The sequence below is a fragment of the Octodon degus genome, unplaced genomic scaffold (assembly GCF_000260255.1).
Source record: "Octodon degus isolate 3935 unplaced genomic scaffold, OctDeg1.0 scaffold00002, whole genome shotgun sequence".
Lineage (NCBI taxonomy): Eukaryota > Metazoa > Chordata > Mammalia > Rodentia > Octodontidae > Octodon > Octodon degus.
The window spans coordinates 34,602,838-34,620,305 of record NW_004524578.1 but is presented as its reverse complement, the minus strand read 5'-3'; the positions used below and the strand labels follow the sequence as shown (position 1 = coordinate 34,620,305).

The following is a 17,468-nucleotide window of genomic DNA, read 5'->3' as shown; positions in this document are numbered from 1 at the left end:
TGAACTAAGATAATCTATGTTTAAATTTTTAATTATGTGTTTATGAGATGTAATGTAATAACCCAAGTATCAATCAACTAGTGAGTATACAAGCAAAATATATAAGTAGCAAACAATGAAATAATATTTGACAACAAAAAGTATTCAGTTGTGATACATTGTACATTAATTCAGGTTGGTTAGCATGTCCATTATCTCTACAAACTTTTGTGTGCTTGTGGAATGTTCAAAACTTATTCTTTTAGCAGTATTGAAATAACATTATATATTAACTGTGGTCATTATGTGTTATGATTGATAATTGAACTCTATTTATTTATATATTTAGGGGTTTTTTGAGACAAAGTCTTACTGTATAATAGTTCAGGCTTGCTTTGCACTTGCTGTAGCCCAGGCTGGCCTCAAATTCAAGGCAATCTTGCCTCACCCTCCTAAGTGCTGGCATTACAGGAATAAACCACCACAGCCAGCTGATAACTGAAATGTATTCCTGTAGTACAAGTAAACCTTTGTACCCTTTGATCAACATCTCCCCTCTTCTTACCCTCCCCCAGCCTGTTGTAACTACCTTTCTACTGCCTCATTCTATGAAATAGACTTTTTATTTATTTATTTGTACTTTAGGGAAGGGTCTACAGGGTGTTCAGGGTCTCACTACTAGATTGGACTCATAGTGATCCACCTATTTACAGCCTCCCAAGAGCTGGGATACAGGCATGTGCCACCATGCCCAGTCTCAATTGCCATCTCAGCACCACCCAAGGATGGAGCTGGCATTGACAGTCCCTGTGCCTGCTTGAGGCGCTTTAATCCACTGAGCAATTTGGCTGGCCCTTGAAATTGACTTTTTAGATTCATAGGTGAGATGAGATAGTGTTTATTTTTTGGTCTGGATTATTTCTCTTAATGTAATAGCCTACAAGTCTATCCATGTTACCTTAAGTGGGGAACATTTTTGAAAGGCTATGTAGCATTCTGTAGGAAAACTACAAGGACAGTATTGCTAGTGAGACTAGATACAGAACTCCTCAACATATAGGAGCAAGCCAAATTCAGCAGCTCATGAAAATAATCTTTCCCCATGATGAGGGAGATTTATCTCAGGGGCAAGGATGGTTCAACATATGTAAATCAATAAATATGGTATACCATATTAACAGAGTGAAGAACACCATCATCTCAATAGTTGCTCAAGAAGCATTTTGTAAAATTTGACATCCATTCATAAAAAAGTTCAGCAATATGGGAGAGAGTGTACTTTAACACAATAAGGACCATCTGTCACACCCAAACTAACATCATGTAGAGTCAGCAAAAGATGAAAACTTTTCCTTTAAGATCAAGAACAGAACCAGATGCCCAGTGTCTTACCACTTCTATTTTACATAGTACTGGCAGTTCTAGCCAAAACAAGTAGGCAAGAAAAATAAATAAAAAGCATCCAGAATAAGAAAAAATAAATACTAAGAAGGCATCCAAACAGGGAAGAAGTGAAAATTTTTTGCTGTTGATAATGATCTTAAATATAGGAAACTCAAAGGAGTTGTTCAAGCTGATAATGCAAAATCATTAAAGCTGCAGGTTCCAAAAGCCACGTGTAATATTTTATAAAACTGCCAAACTGCTCTCCAGAATGTCTGCCCCATTTCATAACCACTAGGAATGTATGAAGGTTCCAGTTTTTTCTCTGTCTGCTTAATTGTGACCATTTTAGTAGTTACAAAATCTCATTGTGATTTGTATTTGCAGTGTCTTAATAACTATTAGTGCCAAGCATCTTTTCATATACTTATTGGGCATTTTTAATCTTCTTCAGTGAAATATATATTCAAATCTTTTGCCAGTTAACATAATTGATTTTTTATTAAATTTTAAAAGTTTTAAAGTATATTTTAGATACAAGTACCTTACTAGGTACTAAGTTTTCTACATATAAGTCTGTGATCCATTTTAAGTTAATTTTTCTGTACTACTGAAGTAAGGATCCCGTCAACTTTTCATATACTTAGAGCCAATCATCCTGGCATCATTTGTTGAAAAGTCTGTTCTTTTTTCTATTGAACCCTTTTTCTTTTTCTTTTTTCTTTTTTAGAACCAGGAATTAAACTCAGGCCCTTGTGCTTGCCAGGCAAGTGCTTATTCTACTGAGCCATCTCCCCAGCCCCTATTGAACCTTTTTGATGTATTCATTGAAAATCATTTGGCCAGAGATGGAAGAGTATAATATTCTTGTAGTTTTTCCCCTTAATCCTAACTTTAGATTTCATCAGGTCTTTAGCTCTTTCAGAATAGCTCTTTGAGTGACTAAATATTCTGAGTTTGTTCCAAAATCAAACAGGTTCAGTAAATGTAAGTATAAAGCATTAGCACCAACTAAATTTCTCGTAAATGCAATTCTTACTGTAGTTACTGAATGCATGTATATGAACAGTTGTTAGGTATGTGTTTGTAAGTGTTATTAGGGATTTACATAAAAGCTAGATCATTTTTCCCATTTTTGTGTAATTTAAATGCCTTTATAGTTGGGCATTTTTGAAAAGAAAGTCTTTCTTGTATTTGCCCTGCCAAGAAAACCAAGTTTCAGACTTTTGTATCACTAAAGTTGCTTGTGTAGTCTTTCGAGAAAAATTAAACCAAGATCTCTTATGTGATTTTCATGCAAAATTAATGCTTCCCTTGACTTCTGCCAAATGCTGTGATGCGTTTATGCAGCAGATGCCAGAAAGTTTGGAACTTGTACCTGGATAGAATTCAAAATTCTAAGACAGAAAGCATTTGTTCCTGGGGCGATATAATGACCCCACCTGTGTCTTTTTCTTGTCTTCTGGATGTTTTCATTTTATGTCCAGAAAGGCCCAGGCAGATCATTCTTCTATTTTAAAATCTTTTTTATGAAACACAGTTTTAATTTTTCAAGACCAGATCCCACTCCATTTCAAAATATGTGTTCTTCAGCATAAAATGTTTTGACAGGTACCTAATGGCCTACCACTTTAGCATCTAGTATTTAGGCATGGATTCAGAGAATCAGAGCCATAAAACTGAAGTATAATTAGTCACTCTCAGATGTTGCATAAATTTGTATCTCATACATCTATATGCTAGGTGAACTGTTTCTTCTGTCATTTCACTAACTAGCTCAGTGTTTTAATAAACTACTGAAGTAAATGAAAATGCTTAGTTGTTGTATTTATTAGTTTTGAAATTTTATTTTGACCTAAGAGGAGGAACAGAAAGGAACTAATATTTATTGAGTGCTTACTATGTTCCAAGTATTGTCCTAGATTTGCTTGTATCCCTAATCTCATTTAAACCTCATAGACACTCATTGTTGGTATTATTGGGGTGTTCAGTTATAGAAAAGAGAGATCATTATAGTTTATACCTATTGGGGCCGGGGAAATGGCTCAGTGAAATAAGTGCTTCCCTGGCGAGCACAAGGACCTGAGTTCAATCCCTGGTTCTAGAAAAAAAAATATATATATATATACCTATTGCTACAGAAATGAGGGTAGAAAGAAGATGCACAGTTTTTCTCTATTTTTTGTACTGCTTAAATATGGAAAACATAATAAAAGAAGTAAGTGACTCAGAAGGCATGCCATAGAAAGCTGTATGTAATGCTCAGATACCAAGAGTACTGGAACAACTGGGTATCCAGATTGGGGGAAAAAAATCTACCATGACCCATGATTCATACTATACAGTAAAATTAATTTAAAAGATTGTAGCTCTATAAAACTTGGAGAAGAAGCTAGAGGAACTTGGATGAACTTCTGTTGAAGATTTTTTAGATATGATACCCCAAAGTATTGACAAATTATGCTTTATCAAAAATTTGAAATGTCTGTTGTTTGACAGACTGTTTTGAAAACTGAAAAGACAGGTTACAGATTTGGAAAATACTTCTTTCATCAAGAATTTATATCTAGAATAAAGAGTTGTCAAAAGTCAATAGTAAGAAAAAAATACTCAGTATGTAAAACAGGCAAATGATTTGAGCAGATAGTTGTTCAAGAAGAGAAATGGATGACAAGTAGTATGTGGAAGGATCCTGAATATCACTCATCATTTTGTAAATGTAAGTTAAAACCACAGTGCACTACTACTACTACTACGCACCTATCAGAATGGCTTTAAAATTAACTGATTACAAGTACTAAGGCAGATGTGGACCAGTTATAATGCTTGCACATTGCTGATGGCAGTGCAGAACAGAACAGCCACTTCAGAAAAGTTTCTTATAAACATATGCATCCCCTGTGACCAGATCACCCTAACTCCATATTTCATAAATGGATGAACAAAACGTGGTTTTCCTTCACAAAGTGGAATTTTATTCAGCAACAAAAAGATATGGAGTACTGATAAAAATAACAACTCAAATACATCATAATAAATTAAAAAACCCAGATTCTAAATGCTACATAGTGCATAATATTCTAGTTATATTACTTTCTGGAAAAATTGTAACTATTGGGTTAGGAAATGGGTCAATAATGACCACAGATTAAAGGTGTAAGGGGAAAAGTGTTTTTATAAAATGGTCATTACAAGTGAAGTGTTTGGAGTGGCAGAACCATGCATTTTTAAAAACACATAGATTTTTTAAAACTTAAAATATACGTATATTCTATCACAATAAATCAGATTTAAGAATTATATATTATTATATCTAATACTTAAGTCTGTCTCTGTGCCACTGTTTCTTTCTATTTCTGTCCCCTTCCCCCATATCTCAATAAGTAAGAAGTATAGACTTCGTCACTCCAGATCTGGTTTGCTTTTTTGAGGGTCATCAAGCACCTTCTATTTTGTTGCTCTGTTGGGATGCTGGTGGGACTTGGCTGTCATACCCACATTACTGGCAGATGAAGGAGTAAACAAGAAGCCCCATACTTCCTTAAAGTCTTGCACTATCCTTTCATTTTCACCTTGTTGGGCAAATGAAATTGGTAGAGATTACATTAAATTTAAAGATCAATTTATGGAGATTTGAAATCTTAGTAACACTGATCCTTCAAATTTATCTGTACAGGGACTGTGGAGATGGCTCAGTAGAATAAGCGCTTGTTTGGCAAGTGTGAGGGCCTGAGTTCAATCCTTGGTTCCACAAACAAAACAAAACAAAACAAAACAAAACAAAACAAAACAAAACAAAACAAAACAAATTTATCTGTACATTATGTCTTATTCATGTAACTTTTCTTTCATGAATGTTTTATGGTTTTTAATGTACAAATAGTATACAGTGATTGATTGTATCTCATTAGAAGTTTTACTTATTCATACTGTTATGAATGCTATTGTTTTCATCATTCTAATATGCTGTTGTTTGTTGTAGGTCACTAGAAATAAACTAAGGGCCATTGAGATAGCTCAGCCATCTAAGTGTCTGCTTGGCAAGCGCAGGGACCAGGGTTCGATCCCTGATAACACATTCTGTGCCAGCCGTGCCCCCAGGCACAGGCTGAGCTGCCACTGAGACTGGGTGTGGTGGCGCATGTCTGTAATCATAGTGCTGGGGAGGCTGAAAACAGGAGGATCACTACAAGTCTAATCTGCATAGTGAGACCCTGTACCAAATACATTAAAAAAAAAAGAACTAATTCTTTGTTTCCTCTGACCTTGATAAACTCACTTATACTAGGTCTAGAATAATTTTTGTCACTTCTTGGGATTTTCTGTATAGAGTATAATGTGTTTTCTTAATAGTTTTATTGTTTCTTTTTAGTCTGTAAGAGTTTCATTTTTAAAATTTTCCTGATTGTACTGTCTTTTCCTTAAGCATTTCCTGTTGCTTTTTCATAGATATCCTAACTCATTAAGTTCAGGAAGTTTCATTCTATTCCAAGATGATTTCCCTCATATTTTATGGAGGCAAAAATGTATTTAAGGCATAGAACCATGCTTTCAGATACAATATACATAGTGAAATGATTACTACAATCAAGCTAATTTATATATCCATCATGTCACATACTTAAAGCAATTTTTTTTGAAATAAGAGTTTCATTGTGCATAATTCAGACTGGCCTCCAGGTTTGTACCTCCAAATCATGCTTTAACCTGTACCAATTCTTTTCTTTTTTTGATACTCAAGACCTGGCACTTGCTAGGCAGGCAGACAGGCACTTAAACCAATTCTTAATGTCCTCCATTTAGAAACATTTTAAAATAGCACAAGTCAAAATAGAAAAATGCCCAGCATCTCACTCACAAAGACAGATTAAAACCATTAAGTAGACATCATTCTCAAGCATTTATTGGTTTCTCTATACATTAACGTATTTGAAAATAAATTAGTAGTACTAGTTGTTCTACTATCCTGTAGCAGGCACCTTTTCACCTCAGTAAATTTGTGTCAACATCACGATCTTTTTTTTTTTTTTTTTTGAGTAGAACTTATCTATTTATTTAGTATTTTAGGGAAGGGTATACAGGGTATTCTTACTACTAGATCGGACTTGTAGAGATTCTCTTGCTTACAGCCTCCCAAGAGCTGGGATTACAGGTGCACACCACCATGCCCAGTTTTTCTCAGCGAGCCCTGTGGGCAGGGCTGGCACGTAATGCCCGGGGTTTGAACCCCTAATCCGCTGAGCTATTTGGCTGGCTGTAAATGTGTTTGTTTGTTTTGCAGTACCAGGAATTGAACTCGGGACCTTGTGCTTGCCAGAATAAGCACCTGCTTATTCTACCAAGTTATCTCCCTGGCCCAGAATATATTTATTCAGGGAAAGAAGGCTTCTGCCCGAGAGAGGGACAGAAGGGGGCTGTGAATGGGTGGTCTCAACATCACGATCTTTTAATGGTATAAATTAGTCCCTTTTTTCCCCGTCTATGGCTGTTTGCTTTACTGTGTAGAAGTTTTTTTAACTTAATATAACACCTGTTATTGGGTTTGTATTAGTTTTTGTGCTATTGGAGTTCTGTTCAGGAAGTATTTGCCTGTACCTATGACGTCAAGCATTTTTCCTGTTATCCTTCAGAAGTTTCAGGGTTTCTGTTGTTACATCTAGGTCCTCAATCCATTTTGGTTTCTTTGTAGTACAGGGTGAGAAATAGGGGTCTAGTTTCAGTCTTAAACACATGCATGATGGATCTTTCTAGCACCATTTGTTAACAAGGCTATCTTTTTCCAAAGTTGTGTTTCTGGTCCCTTTGTTAAAAATTAGATGGCTGAAGGTACACAGTTGTTTCTGTAGCTTCTGCTGTATCCCACCGGTGTGAATGTCCATCTTATGTGCCAGTACCTTCCTGTGGAGATAGATAGCTTAGGTAATATGGCCACTTGCCATTATTTATTCTGTGGATTCATGAACACGTGAGACCTTTTCACCTTTGAGTTTCTTTGTAGAACTCTTTGAACTCCTTGGTTAGGTTGATTCTTAGGTATTTTATTTTTTAAATGATTGTAAAAGGAATTGTTTTCCTGATTTCTTTCTCAGCTTGTGCTTTATTGGTATATATAAAAACTTAATTTTATTATTTTTATTCTATTGTTTTTAAAATAATGAATGACTATTGCTATTTCCAAATCTTATTCTTCTTAAATTGAGATTATTCTGTTTTTCACCTTTTTGTCTATTGATAATGATGCATTTCTTTTTGGAAGACCTCAAGTCAATTACCCAGTATTCAAACTTACAGGAACGGGAGGAAGGGGAGAGAAGGAGAAAAAAAAAAAGTTAATGTAGTTAATTCTCTATTTTTCTTTTATGTTCTGCTTTAGCTAATTGCCATGACATTATGTTGTGTTTCTATTTATTAATTTTTTTAGTTAAAAATAAATTCAAGTTTATTTTAGTAAAAATATTCTTTTAAAGTAGAAGAAATTTTTTTTTGGGGGGGGCACTCAGCCAACCCTGAGGGTGGGGCTGGCATGGCATATGGTGTCCGGGATCAAACTACAGTCCCCTGCACCTGCCTAAGTTTGCCTAAGCAGGCGCTTTAGACCGCTAAGCTATCTCATTGGCCCAGAAAAGTTTTTAATAAAGGTACTGTTTAGCTGGCTAATACTTTGGGGAAATGTATACAGACAAGCATTGGACAGATTAAAGAGATAAATGTGAGTAAAACATATTAATATTTTTAATATCTTAGACAATAGAGATTAGTGGACATCCTTGGCTTGTTCCTGATTTTAGAGTCAAAAATTTTGTCCATTTAGTATGATATTGCCTGTTGGTTTGTCATAGATGGCTTTTATCTGGTTGAGACAAGACCATCTATTTCATTTTTCTGGAAGGTATTTATTAGCAATCGGTGTTAGACTTTGTCAAATGCTTTTTCTGCATCTTTTGAGATGGTCATGTGATTTTTGATTTTGGCTCTGTTGATATGAGTGTATTACATTTATTGATTTGTGTATGTTAAACCATCCCTACATCTCTGGGATAAATCCTACTTGATCATAGCATTTAAACTCCTTGATGGTTTGCTCCATTCTCTTTGCCAGTATCTTATTGGGGGTTTTTGCATCTATGTTCATTAAGGAGTTTGGTCTGTACTTTCCTTTTTTGGTTAGGTTCTTCTCATATTTTGGTATCAGGGTTCCAGGAATGACTTTTGGAATATTGCTTCCATTTTGATTTCATTGAAGAGTTTCAGAATTAGATCTTCTCTAAATTTCTTACTGAATTCAGCAGTGAATCCATTAGGACCTGAGCTTTTCTTTTATGGTAGATTTTTAATTACATTTTCAATTTCATTGACCGGTATTGGTTATTTTAAATTTTTATGTCTCAGAAATTCACATGTGTCTAGGAATCTGTCCATTTCTTCTATGTTTTTCATCTTACTAGAGTGCAAGTTCTTAAGGTAGGTATTTATGATCTTATGGATTTCCATAGGATCCATTGTAATTTTACCCTTTTCATTTCAGTTGCATGAATTTGAGTCTTTCTTCTTTTTGATAAAATTGACTGAAGGTTAACAATTTTTGTCTTTCAAAGAACCAAATCTTTCTTGGCAAGCACAAGCACCTGAATTCAATCCCTGGTTCCGCAAAAATGGAGGAGGAAGAGGGGAAGGGGAAGGGGGAGGGGGAGGAGAGAGGAGGGAGGAGGAAGAAGAAAAAGACCAAATCTTTGTTTTATTGATTCTTTGTATATAATTTTCTCTTTCATTCAAGCTTTGGCTGTGATTTGGTCTTCTTTTTCCAAAATTTTGTGGATCAGGGCTGGGGATACAGCTCAGTAGTTTAAGCACCTGCCTGGCAAGCGCAAAGTCCTGAGTTCAATCCCCAATACTGGAAAAAATAAATAAATAAAAAATATCCTAACCAAAATTTTACTGTTCAACATGAGATTCTTTTAGCCTGCTCTGTTTTTCTGATGCAAGAATTTACCACTGTATCCTGTAGGACTGCTTTCGTTGTGTTTCATAAATTCCAATACGTTGTATCAGCATTATCATTTAATTGTAGATTTTTTAAATTTTTTAATTTTGGAAGAGAATACAAAATAATGACAATAAAAAGTTAGAAATTATACAGAATTTCACTAAACAAAGTAATATGAATTCAACAGTTGACATTGTCTGCAAATAGAATAAGCTAGTTTTCTATAGCAGGATCCCTACTTTTTTCCCCTGGATCCTGTTGCATGAGTATTGTTTTCATCCTTTGACTTTTAGTTTATTAATTTCTTTTTGAGCTTAATGTGTTTCTTGTATGCAGTGTATTGTTGACTTTTGCTTCTTGATCCATTCTGCTAGTCTTGTGATTGGTGATTTGAAGCCATTTATAGTGATGGTTATAAGTGATATGTGTTGGCTTATCCTTGCTAGATTATTTTCCTATTGTTCATATCTTGTCTTTCTCTCCTGTTTAATTGCTTTCCCTTCCTGGATGCATTGTGTGTGTGTGTGTGTGTGTGTGTGTGTGTGTGTGTGTGTGTGTATTTGGAATTGTTCTCTTCTTTTTCTATTTCTAGAATAAACTTCAAAGCATTTTGAAAGGCTGGACTGGTTGTAATGAATCTCTTAAGTCATTCTTTGCAAAGGGAGTATTTTATTTCTCTATCAGTTTTGAAAGAGTTTTGCAAAGTATATCAGTCTGGGTTGGAGGTTGTTTTCTTTTAGGGCTTGAAATACTTTACTCCAAGGTCCCCTCAACTTGAAGATCTGTGTTAAGAACTCTGTGCTTGAGAACTCTGCTATGATTCTAATGGGTTATCCTTTACAGATCATTTGTTTCTGTTCTCTAACCATTTTTAGTATTCTGTCCTTGTGCTGAATTTCTGGAATCTTGATTATTATATGCCTTGGTGTAGATTTATTTTGATCATGGCTAACTGGAGTTCTGTATGTCTTACTTATTTGTATGTCAAATTCTTTGTTCATGTTTTTGATGTTTTCTGCCATTCTTTGAAGAAGCTTTTTTATGGCATTTGCACTGTGTCTAGCTTTCTCATTGACTCTAATCAGTCTTATGTTGTTTTTTTCTTGTTTGTCTTGCAGCTGTTTGAATTGATTTTTCATGGTCCCTTTTTCATGGTCCTATTTTTAGGATATCTTTCTTTTTGTTGTCACTAACCCCAATCCTGTCTTCCAGATCTGGTATTTTATCTTCTTCAGTCTGTTTTGTCTTTCAGTTGAATTTTTCAAATTTAATTTAAGTTTATTTTGAATGGTAAAAACAAAAGCAAAAACAAATAGCAGAAACAAAGTAGAAACAGGGTAACATACAATAATATGTGTGTTACAGCTTTTCAAAACAAGAAAAGCTAATTAACAATGGTCTATTATCTGTTTTTATTGTCAAATCTGTTGCACAGGTTAACAGATCGTTATGCAAGATTAAACAAATAATTGAATATTACTACTTGCTTTCAAGAAATCTTAATTTTTTTCTTGTCTTTGTTTTTTTCACTTTAAAAATAATTATTTTAATGAGTATAATAATAATTGATAAGACGTTAGAAACAGTACACCTTTAGGAGACAAGAATGAGAGGTATTCAAGCATGGGTTTTGTATTATACATTGCTGTCCTCAGTGTTGTTGCTTAGATAGTAGATATCAGCACATAGAATTAGTCAAGGTGAAAATTCTACACATTAACTGCTATTTTAAAAAAAATGGTGGAAGTTAGTACAATCATCTCAGCTATCCTATATATATATACTTGCATGTTTCTCCCCCTTTTTTCCTATCTTTTCTCATTTTTCTCATCTTCGTTGTTTAGTTCTTAAGTTCAATTTCTCTCTGTTTTACTATATTATACTTTTCAGGTTTTATTTCTTCTTTCAGCTTCTTACACCAGAGAGACAACAGAATATTTACACATGTGGGTCTGGTTTATTTCACGAAAAAAAATTTCACTTAAAAAGCCTCATCTTTACCAAGTTGATACTCATTTGAATTTTTGATCTTCTGGATATCTGTTTGGATTTTTTTTTAATGGATATTGTATCTTTCCAATATTGGAAATTCATGGTTTCCATGTTTTTCCTAGGATCATCTACCTTTTTTATCTGTATCAATTCTACATTCATTGTTTCTTTTTTAAATTAGAGAGTGTTTTTTTTTTTTCTATAACCACCTCTATTTATTTTTTACTTGTGTTATTATTTGAGAAAATTCAAGTATGTGGCTTCTGATTTCTTCTATCTCATCATGCTCTGGACTTGTTCTGGGTTGACTCCAGGTCAGGGGCTACATTTTGCTTCTGTGGCTCATCATTTTTTATTGTTATTTTATTTCATTTTCTGTGTTGGTGCTTGCAGATTTCTTATGGTAGATAGCTTTATCCTAGTACCATAGCTTCTGGATGAACTGTCTATTTCTCAGAGAAATCTTCTGAGTGTGTTTTTTTGGGCTTTGTGTCTATCCCAAGAAGAACCATTGCAATTTATTAAGGATGGGATGTTACTGTTTATTTGGCTGTGTATTCCACTCTTTAGTACTGGACTATAGTGATGGTTATGACTCTAGGCAATCACAATGTTGTCACCTGTAGGTAATTTACCAATTAATATGTGTACACAGGGCCATATATTCAAGTTTTACTGATCAAGAGTACAGTTAGAAGAAGTTAGAGGCCACTGTTTTAGAGAGCATCTCTATAGTATATTTGAGGTAGAATCTGCCACTTGCTTTTTGATTAGATGAGAACAACAAAGTTCTCATTGTTTTATTTCTATGAATGTAAAGAAGAATGTTTTGTAGCTTTTTAAAAAAAATTAATTCTGTCATTATTTATTAAGATGGTAGAAAATAATTTACCTTTAAAATTGCTTCTACATAAAAATTTTAAAATTCATTTATATATTTATTTATTTAGTTTTGGTTTTTGAGACAGATTCTCTCTAGTTCAGGCTGGCCTTGAACTCACAGTGTAGAAATGTATGTTTAAAAGATGAAGCAGTAGTTATGGACTCCTCTCTTAGACTTCTTTATTTTTATAAAAGAAAATTGCCTTTTTTATTCTAGGACTGTGAGAATATGGGAAGTTGAAAATCCAAAGAAGCAAAAAAGTGTGTTTAAGCCTCGAACAATGCAGGGCAAAAAAGTCATACCCACTACGTGCACATATAGTAGAGATGGAAACCTCATAGCAGCTGCCTGCCAGAATGGAAGCATACAGATCTGGGATCGAAACTTGACTGTAAGTTATAGACAGTTAAATCTGTACAAAATAAACTACCTTACACATAATGACAAATGTCATGTTAAAATGTGAAAGTCAATTTCCTGAGTTCAGATCTAATTTAAGTTTTAATGTTAGTTGATCAAATATTGGGACTTTTGCAGTAAACAGCATTTCAGCAAACATTCCAGCTAGTGTTTTTCCACTGTGTATTGAATTTTGATTTTAAGATAATTTCTGAGGGCCAGCCAGATAGTTCAGTGGATTAAAGTACCTGCTTAGGCAGATGCATGGTCCAGGAGTTTCAATCCCTGGGCCTGCCATGCTGGCCCTGCCCTCAAGGGGCGCTGACATAGCCACTGAGACTGGGCGTGCTGGTGTGCACCTGTAATCCCTGTGCTTGGGAGGCTGAAAAACAGGAAGGATCACTACAAGTCTGATCTGTGTAGTGATACCCTGTAGATCCTGTACTGAATACATAAAAAAGATAACTTTCTACTATTAGTATAAAGTTTGAAGAATATAGTATATTTTATAGCACTTTAATGTATTTAATTTTGAAAGTGAAGGATTTGATAGTAAAAGAAGACTAAGCAGGAGAAGTGTACTAAGAGAACTAGAAAAAAATGTAAGAAAACCACAAAAAGTCTAAGATTGTCTATGGCTGTGCAGTTATTTGGTAGTAATTTCAGTGTTTTTTAAAATACTCTATAGTATTCCATTTCAACAGGTTTCAGGTTTTTGCTTCCATTTTAGGTTATTAGAATAATTCTTAAAAGTGAACAGGGGCCAGGGAGATGGCTCAGTGGAATAAGCGCTTCTTTGGCCAGTGCAAGGGCCTGAGTTCAACCCCTGGTTCCACCAAAAAAAAAAAAAAAAGTGAACAGTATTATAGAATTCTTTGAAATAAGAAATATATAAAGGAATTGACTAATTCTGTGAATTAGTAGTAAGGTTTTAAAAGGTGTTTCTGTCATATAGATGGTAAAAGAAAAATATTTGATAAGTAAAATGAACCTCTATTACCATAATTTGGATTCTTTAACAAAAGATTTTGGTCAGATTATTAATTTAATAAATATTTTTTACTGTACTATATATATGCCAGACAGTAAGTCTTACAAGTACCTCCTATTTCTGGTGGATGTTTTTGTTCTTTGCTTTTTTGAGGTGGGGTCTAGATTTGAAGTGCAGGCTGGCCTTGAACTCATTATGTATCCAGTGCTGGCCTTGAACTGATGATGGTCTTGTACCTCAGTTTTCAGAATGCTGGGACTACAGACATAAGCCACCATGTTTGGCCGGTTCTGTGGAAAATGAAGCCATATGATTGCAGTTCCCAAAAATATCTCCCAAGCTCTCCTACTAATCATAGTCTTTGATTCTATTCTATTCTTTTTTTTTCTGGAACTGGGGATTGAACTCAGGCCCTTGTGCTTGCCAGACAAGCACTTATTCTATTGAGCTATCTCCCCGGCCCCCTTTGATTCTGTTAAGATTTTTTTAGTTTTCTTACTTAATGCACACTTAGTGTCTTAAGTGCTAAGAGTACTTATTAAAAACTCCTGCCCTTATGGAGTTTACATTCTAGTTTATTTGTTTGTTTGTTTATTTATTTATTTGTATTTTTTAGAGAAGGGTCTACAGGTTGTTCAGGGCCTCACTACTAGATCAGACTCAGTGATCTGCCTGTTTACAGCCTCCCAAGAGCTAAGATTACAGGTGTGCACCATCACGCCCAGTTCAATGGCTGTCTCAGTATGCCCCAGAGCGGGGCTAGCACTGCAGGCCTATGGAACCCCTGGGGCCTTGGGTCTGCTAGCAGGTACTTTAATCTGCTGAGCTATTTGGCTGGCCCAAAAGTTGATAAGGGCCAATTTACTCCTTACAACACCAAACACTTTATATTTCTATTGTTCACATTTTATAGATGAATGAACTGATGTTAAAAGCTTAAATAACTTGCTTAAATCATGCACCACAGAATGCAGTTGAACTCAAACACAGATCTGTCTCATGCTGGACAGTAGACTTTGCTATAATATTCAGAAATCTTGTTGCCTTTTGTATTTTCACCTTTTTGGTCAAATGAAGTTAATTCCTATTTCTAGTTTAGTTCTGCTGTTTAATCCATGAAAATACCTTAATGACTTTAGCATGACAACCACCTAATTTGAGAGGAAACTCATCTTTTCATAGTGAGGCTAGTTTACTAGCCTCTTAATAAATGAGTTACTCTGTCTTATGAACACATACTTTGCACATTACCTGTACTAATATGTAAATGTACACGTAAGGAATTCTAAATTCTTTTCCTATAGAAGGGGAGCTATATTTGTTTTAGCATCTACTTATTTTGTGAATAACTCTCTGCCCTCCTCTCAGGGATTTGCAAAGATTTAAAAAAATTTTTTTTTTTAATTTTAGGGAAGGGTCTACAGGGTGTTCAGGGTCTCACTACTAGATCAGACTCATAGTGATCCACTTGTTTACAGCCTCCCAAGAGCTGAAATTATAGGTGTGTGCCACCACGCCCAGTCTCAATTGCCCTCTCTGTGGGCCCCAGGGACGGGGCCAGTTTGCCAGACCCGGGGATTGAATCTCCAGCCCCTGTGCCTGCTGGTAGGTGCTTTAATCCACTGAGCTATTTGGCCAGCCCTACATGCTAGTTTAAAAAAAAAAAAATATATTCTGTTGAACTTTACACCTCATACATTTATATTTTGCATGTGACCCCGGGAAGCAGTTGTCTTTTCCAGCAGTTAAATCAAAGTAGTTGTGTTGGTGTAAGGTAAGACGTAGTGATGGGGCAAAAAATTCATGCTGATAATGTTGAAAATATTTTTGGCATTTTCTGTTTGTCAGATCTTTTTATTTCTGTTTTCATCTCCTCTGTAAACCTCATAAAATCTCATAACAGCACAGAGGTTTTAAAACTCCTTTGTATTGTAAACCAAACTTTAACCAAGCAATAAATTTTTTAGTAACTGGCTTTCATCCGCTCTGGATGCTGTTGATTTAAACTGGAAATTCTAAAACATGTAGTTTTCTTGTATAGCTATAATGCTCATGTTTTTGGTATAGTCCATGTATATGTGCCTCTTCAGACCTACTTGCCTTTTTCTTTTTTCTTTTCTTTTTTTTTTTTTTTTTTTTTTTTTTTTTGTGCTGGAAATTGAACTCAGGACCTCGTGCTTGCCAGGCAGGCATGTGCTGAAGAGCTATGTTACTAGCCCTCCATGTTTTTATGCAGTAGTTTTTTAAAATTGGCCTTGCCTATCTTGAAATAACAAATACCTCCTATTTCTGGTGGATGTTTTGTTTTTTGCTTTCTTGAGATAAGGTCTAGGTTTGAAGTGCAAGCTGGCCTTGAACTCACTATGTAGCTCATGTAGGCTTTGAACTCATGATGGTCCTCCTACCTCAGTTTCCAGAGTGTTGGGACTATAGGAATAAGCCACCATGTCTGGCCTATTCTTAGTTCTGTGGAAAATGAAGCTATATGACTGCAGTTCCCCCCAAAAATATCCTAAGCTATTCTACTAATCACAGTCTTTTATTCTATTCTCTTAGAATATTTCTTTATTTTTTAAAGAGAATAAGAAATAGCAAAAAATAAAACAAAACATTAGAAAAAAATACAGATTTTCAGGCTGGCCAAATAGCTCAGTGGATTAAAGTGCCTATAAGCAGGCACAGGGGCTGGGGATTCGATCCCCGGGCCTGCTGTACTGGACCCGCCCCCAGAGTGCACTGAGACAGTAATTGAGACTGGGCGTGGTGGCGCACACCTGTAATCCCAGTTCTTAGGAGGCTGTAAACAGGTGGGTTATTATGAGTCTGATCTAGTAGTAAGACCCTGAACACCCTGTATAGACCCTTCCCTAAAATACAAAAAAAAAAAAAAAAAAAAAAGAAAAGAAAAAGGAAGAAAGAAAAAAAGAAAAGAAACAATACAGAATCTCACTAAAATGATAGGAATTTGGCAATGGTTGTTATATTGCATATTGCTGTCTTCAAGTTAGTTGTTCAGATTACCAGATATAAGCATGCAAAATTGGTCAAAATTTTTTTGAAGAAAGAAATAAAAGAATTTAATAATGTATGGATGTATACTATATGTCTTGGTTACTTTTCTCTTGTTGCTGGGACAAAATAACCAACCCCCAAAATGAAGGGAAGAAAGATTTATTTAGCTCATAGTCAGTGGAACTTTCAGGCCATACTCAGCTGGCTCCAAGGCAGAGCGGCACACGGCACAGAAAGCAGCCAGCTCATTGCAGTGGCAAAGAACAAGAGCAAAGGGAAGGGCAGCAGCTCAGGCAGCTAGCTGGCCTCTCTCCCCTCCTTACATTGTAATGCAGCTCACCTGCCCCAGAGCAGGCGCAGCGTCCATACCCACAGTAACCAATCACAAACTCCAGGAGCCTCCCCATGACTGCATGGGGCTTTGGGGTGACAACTTGACACAAACCATAACAATATATTATGCCAGATCCCATTTCTGTTTTATTCATATTTTTATATTTGCATATTAATGTATACCAACAGAAAATAAACAAATTGAGAAGAAAACTTTGCCAGCAGGAAACATAACTTATTTTAAAGCATTTTTAAAAATTCTGAACAGTTATTTCAAAAACTTACAAAAGTCATCCAAAGGGAAACATTAGAAGAAAGTAAGAATGCTTCTCCTCACAGGAGCCAATGGTGACATGGCTGATAATGGCCAATTTGTGTTTTATGAGGATTAAGTAAAGCTGTCATGATTGCTACATTTAATTATTAAATTCTAATCTGATGAACTTGAATGTTAACAAATCAAATGAAACATTTTTCTTTAGAAATACAGTGTTTCCATTGATGTTAAACTC

At 35.2% G+C, this 17,468-nt stretch overlaps 1 protein-coding gene across 1 annotated transcript in view; it reads left to right on the top strand.

Annotated features, from left to right (window-relative positions):
* The window catches only part of Wdr70 (WD repeat domain 70), a 304,681-nt gene that overhangs the window by 166,499 nt on the left and 120,714 nt on the right, over positions 1-17,468 (top strand). Inside the window, exon 9 of the mRNA XM_004623536.2 lies at positions 12,438-12,612. Within this exon, the coding sequence (XP_004623593.1) occupies positions 12,438-12,612 (175 nt within the window). The remainder of the gene's footprint in view (positions 1-12,437; positions 12,613-17,468) is intronic.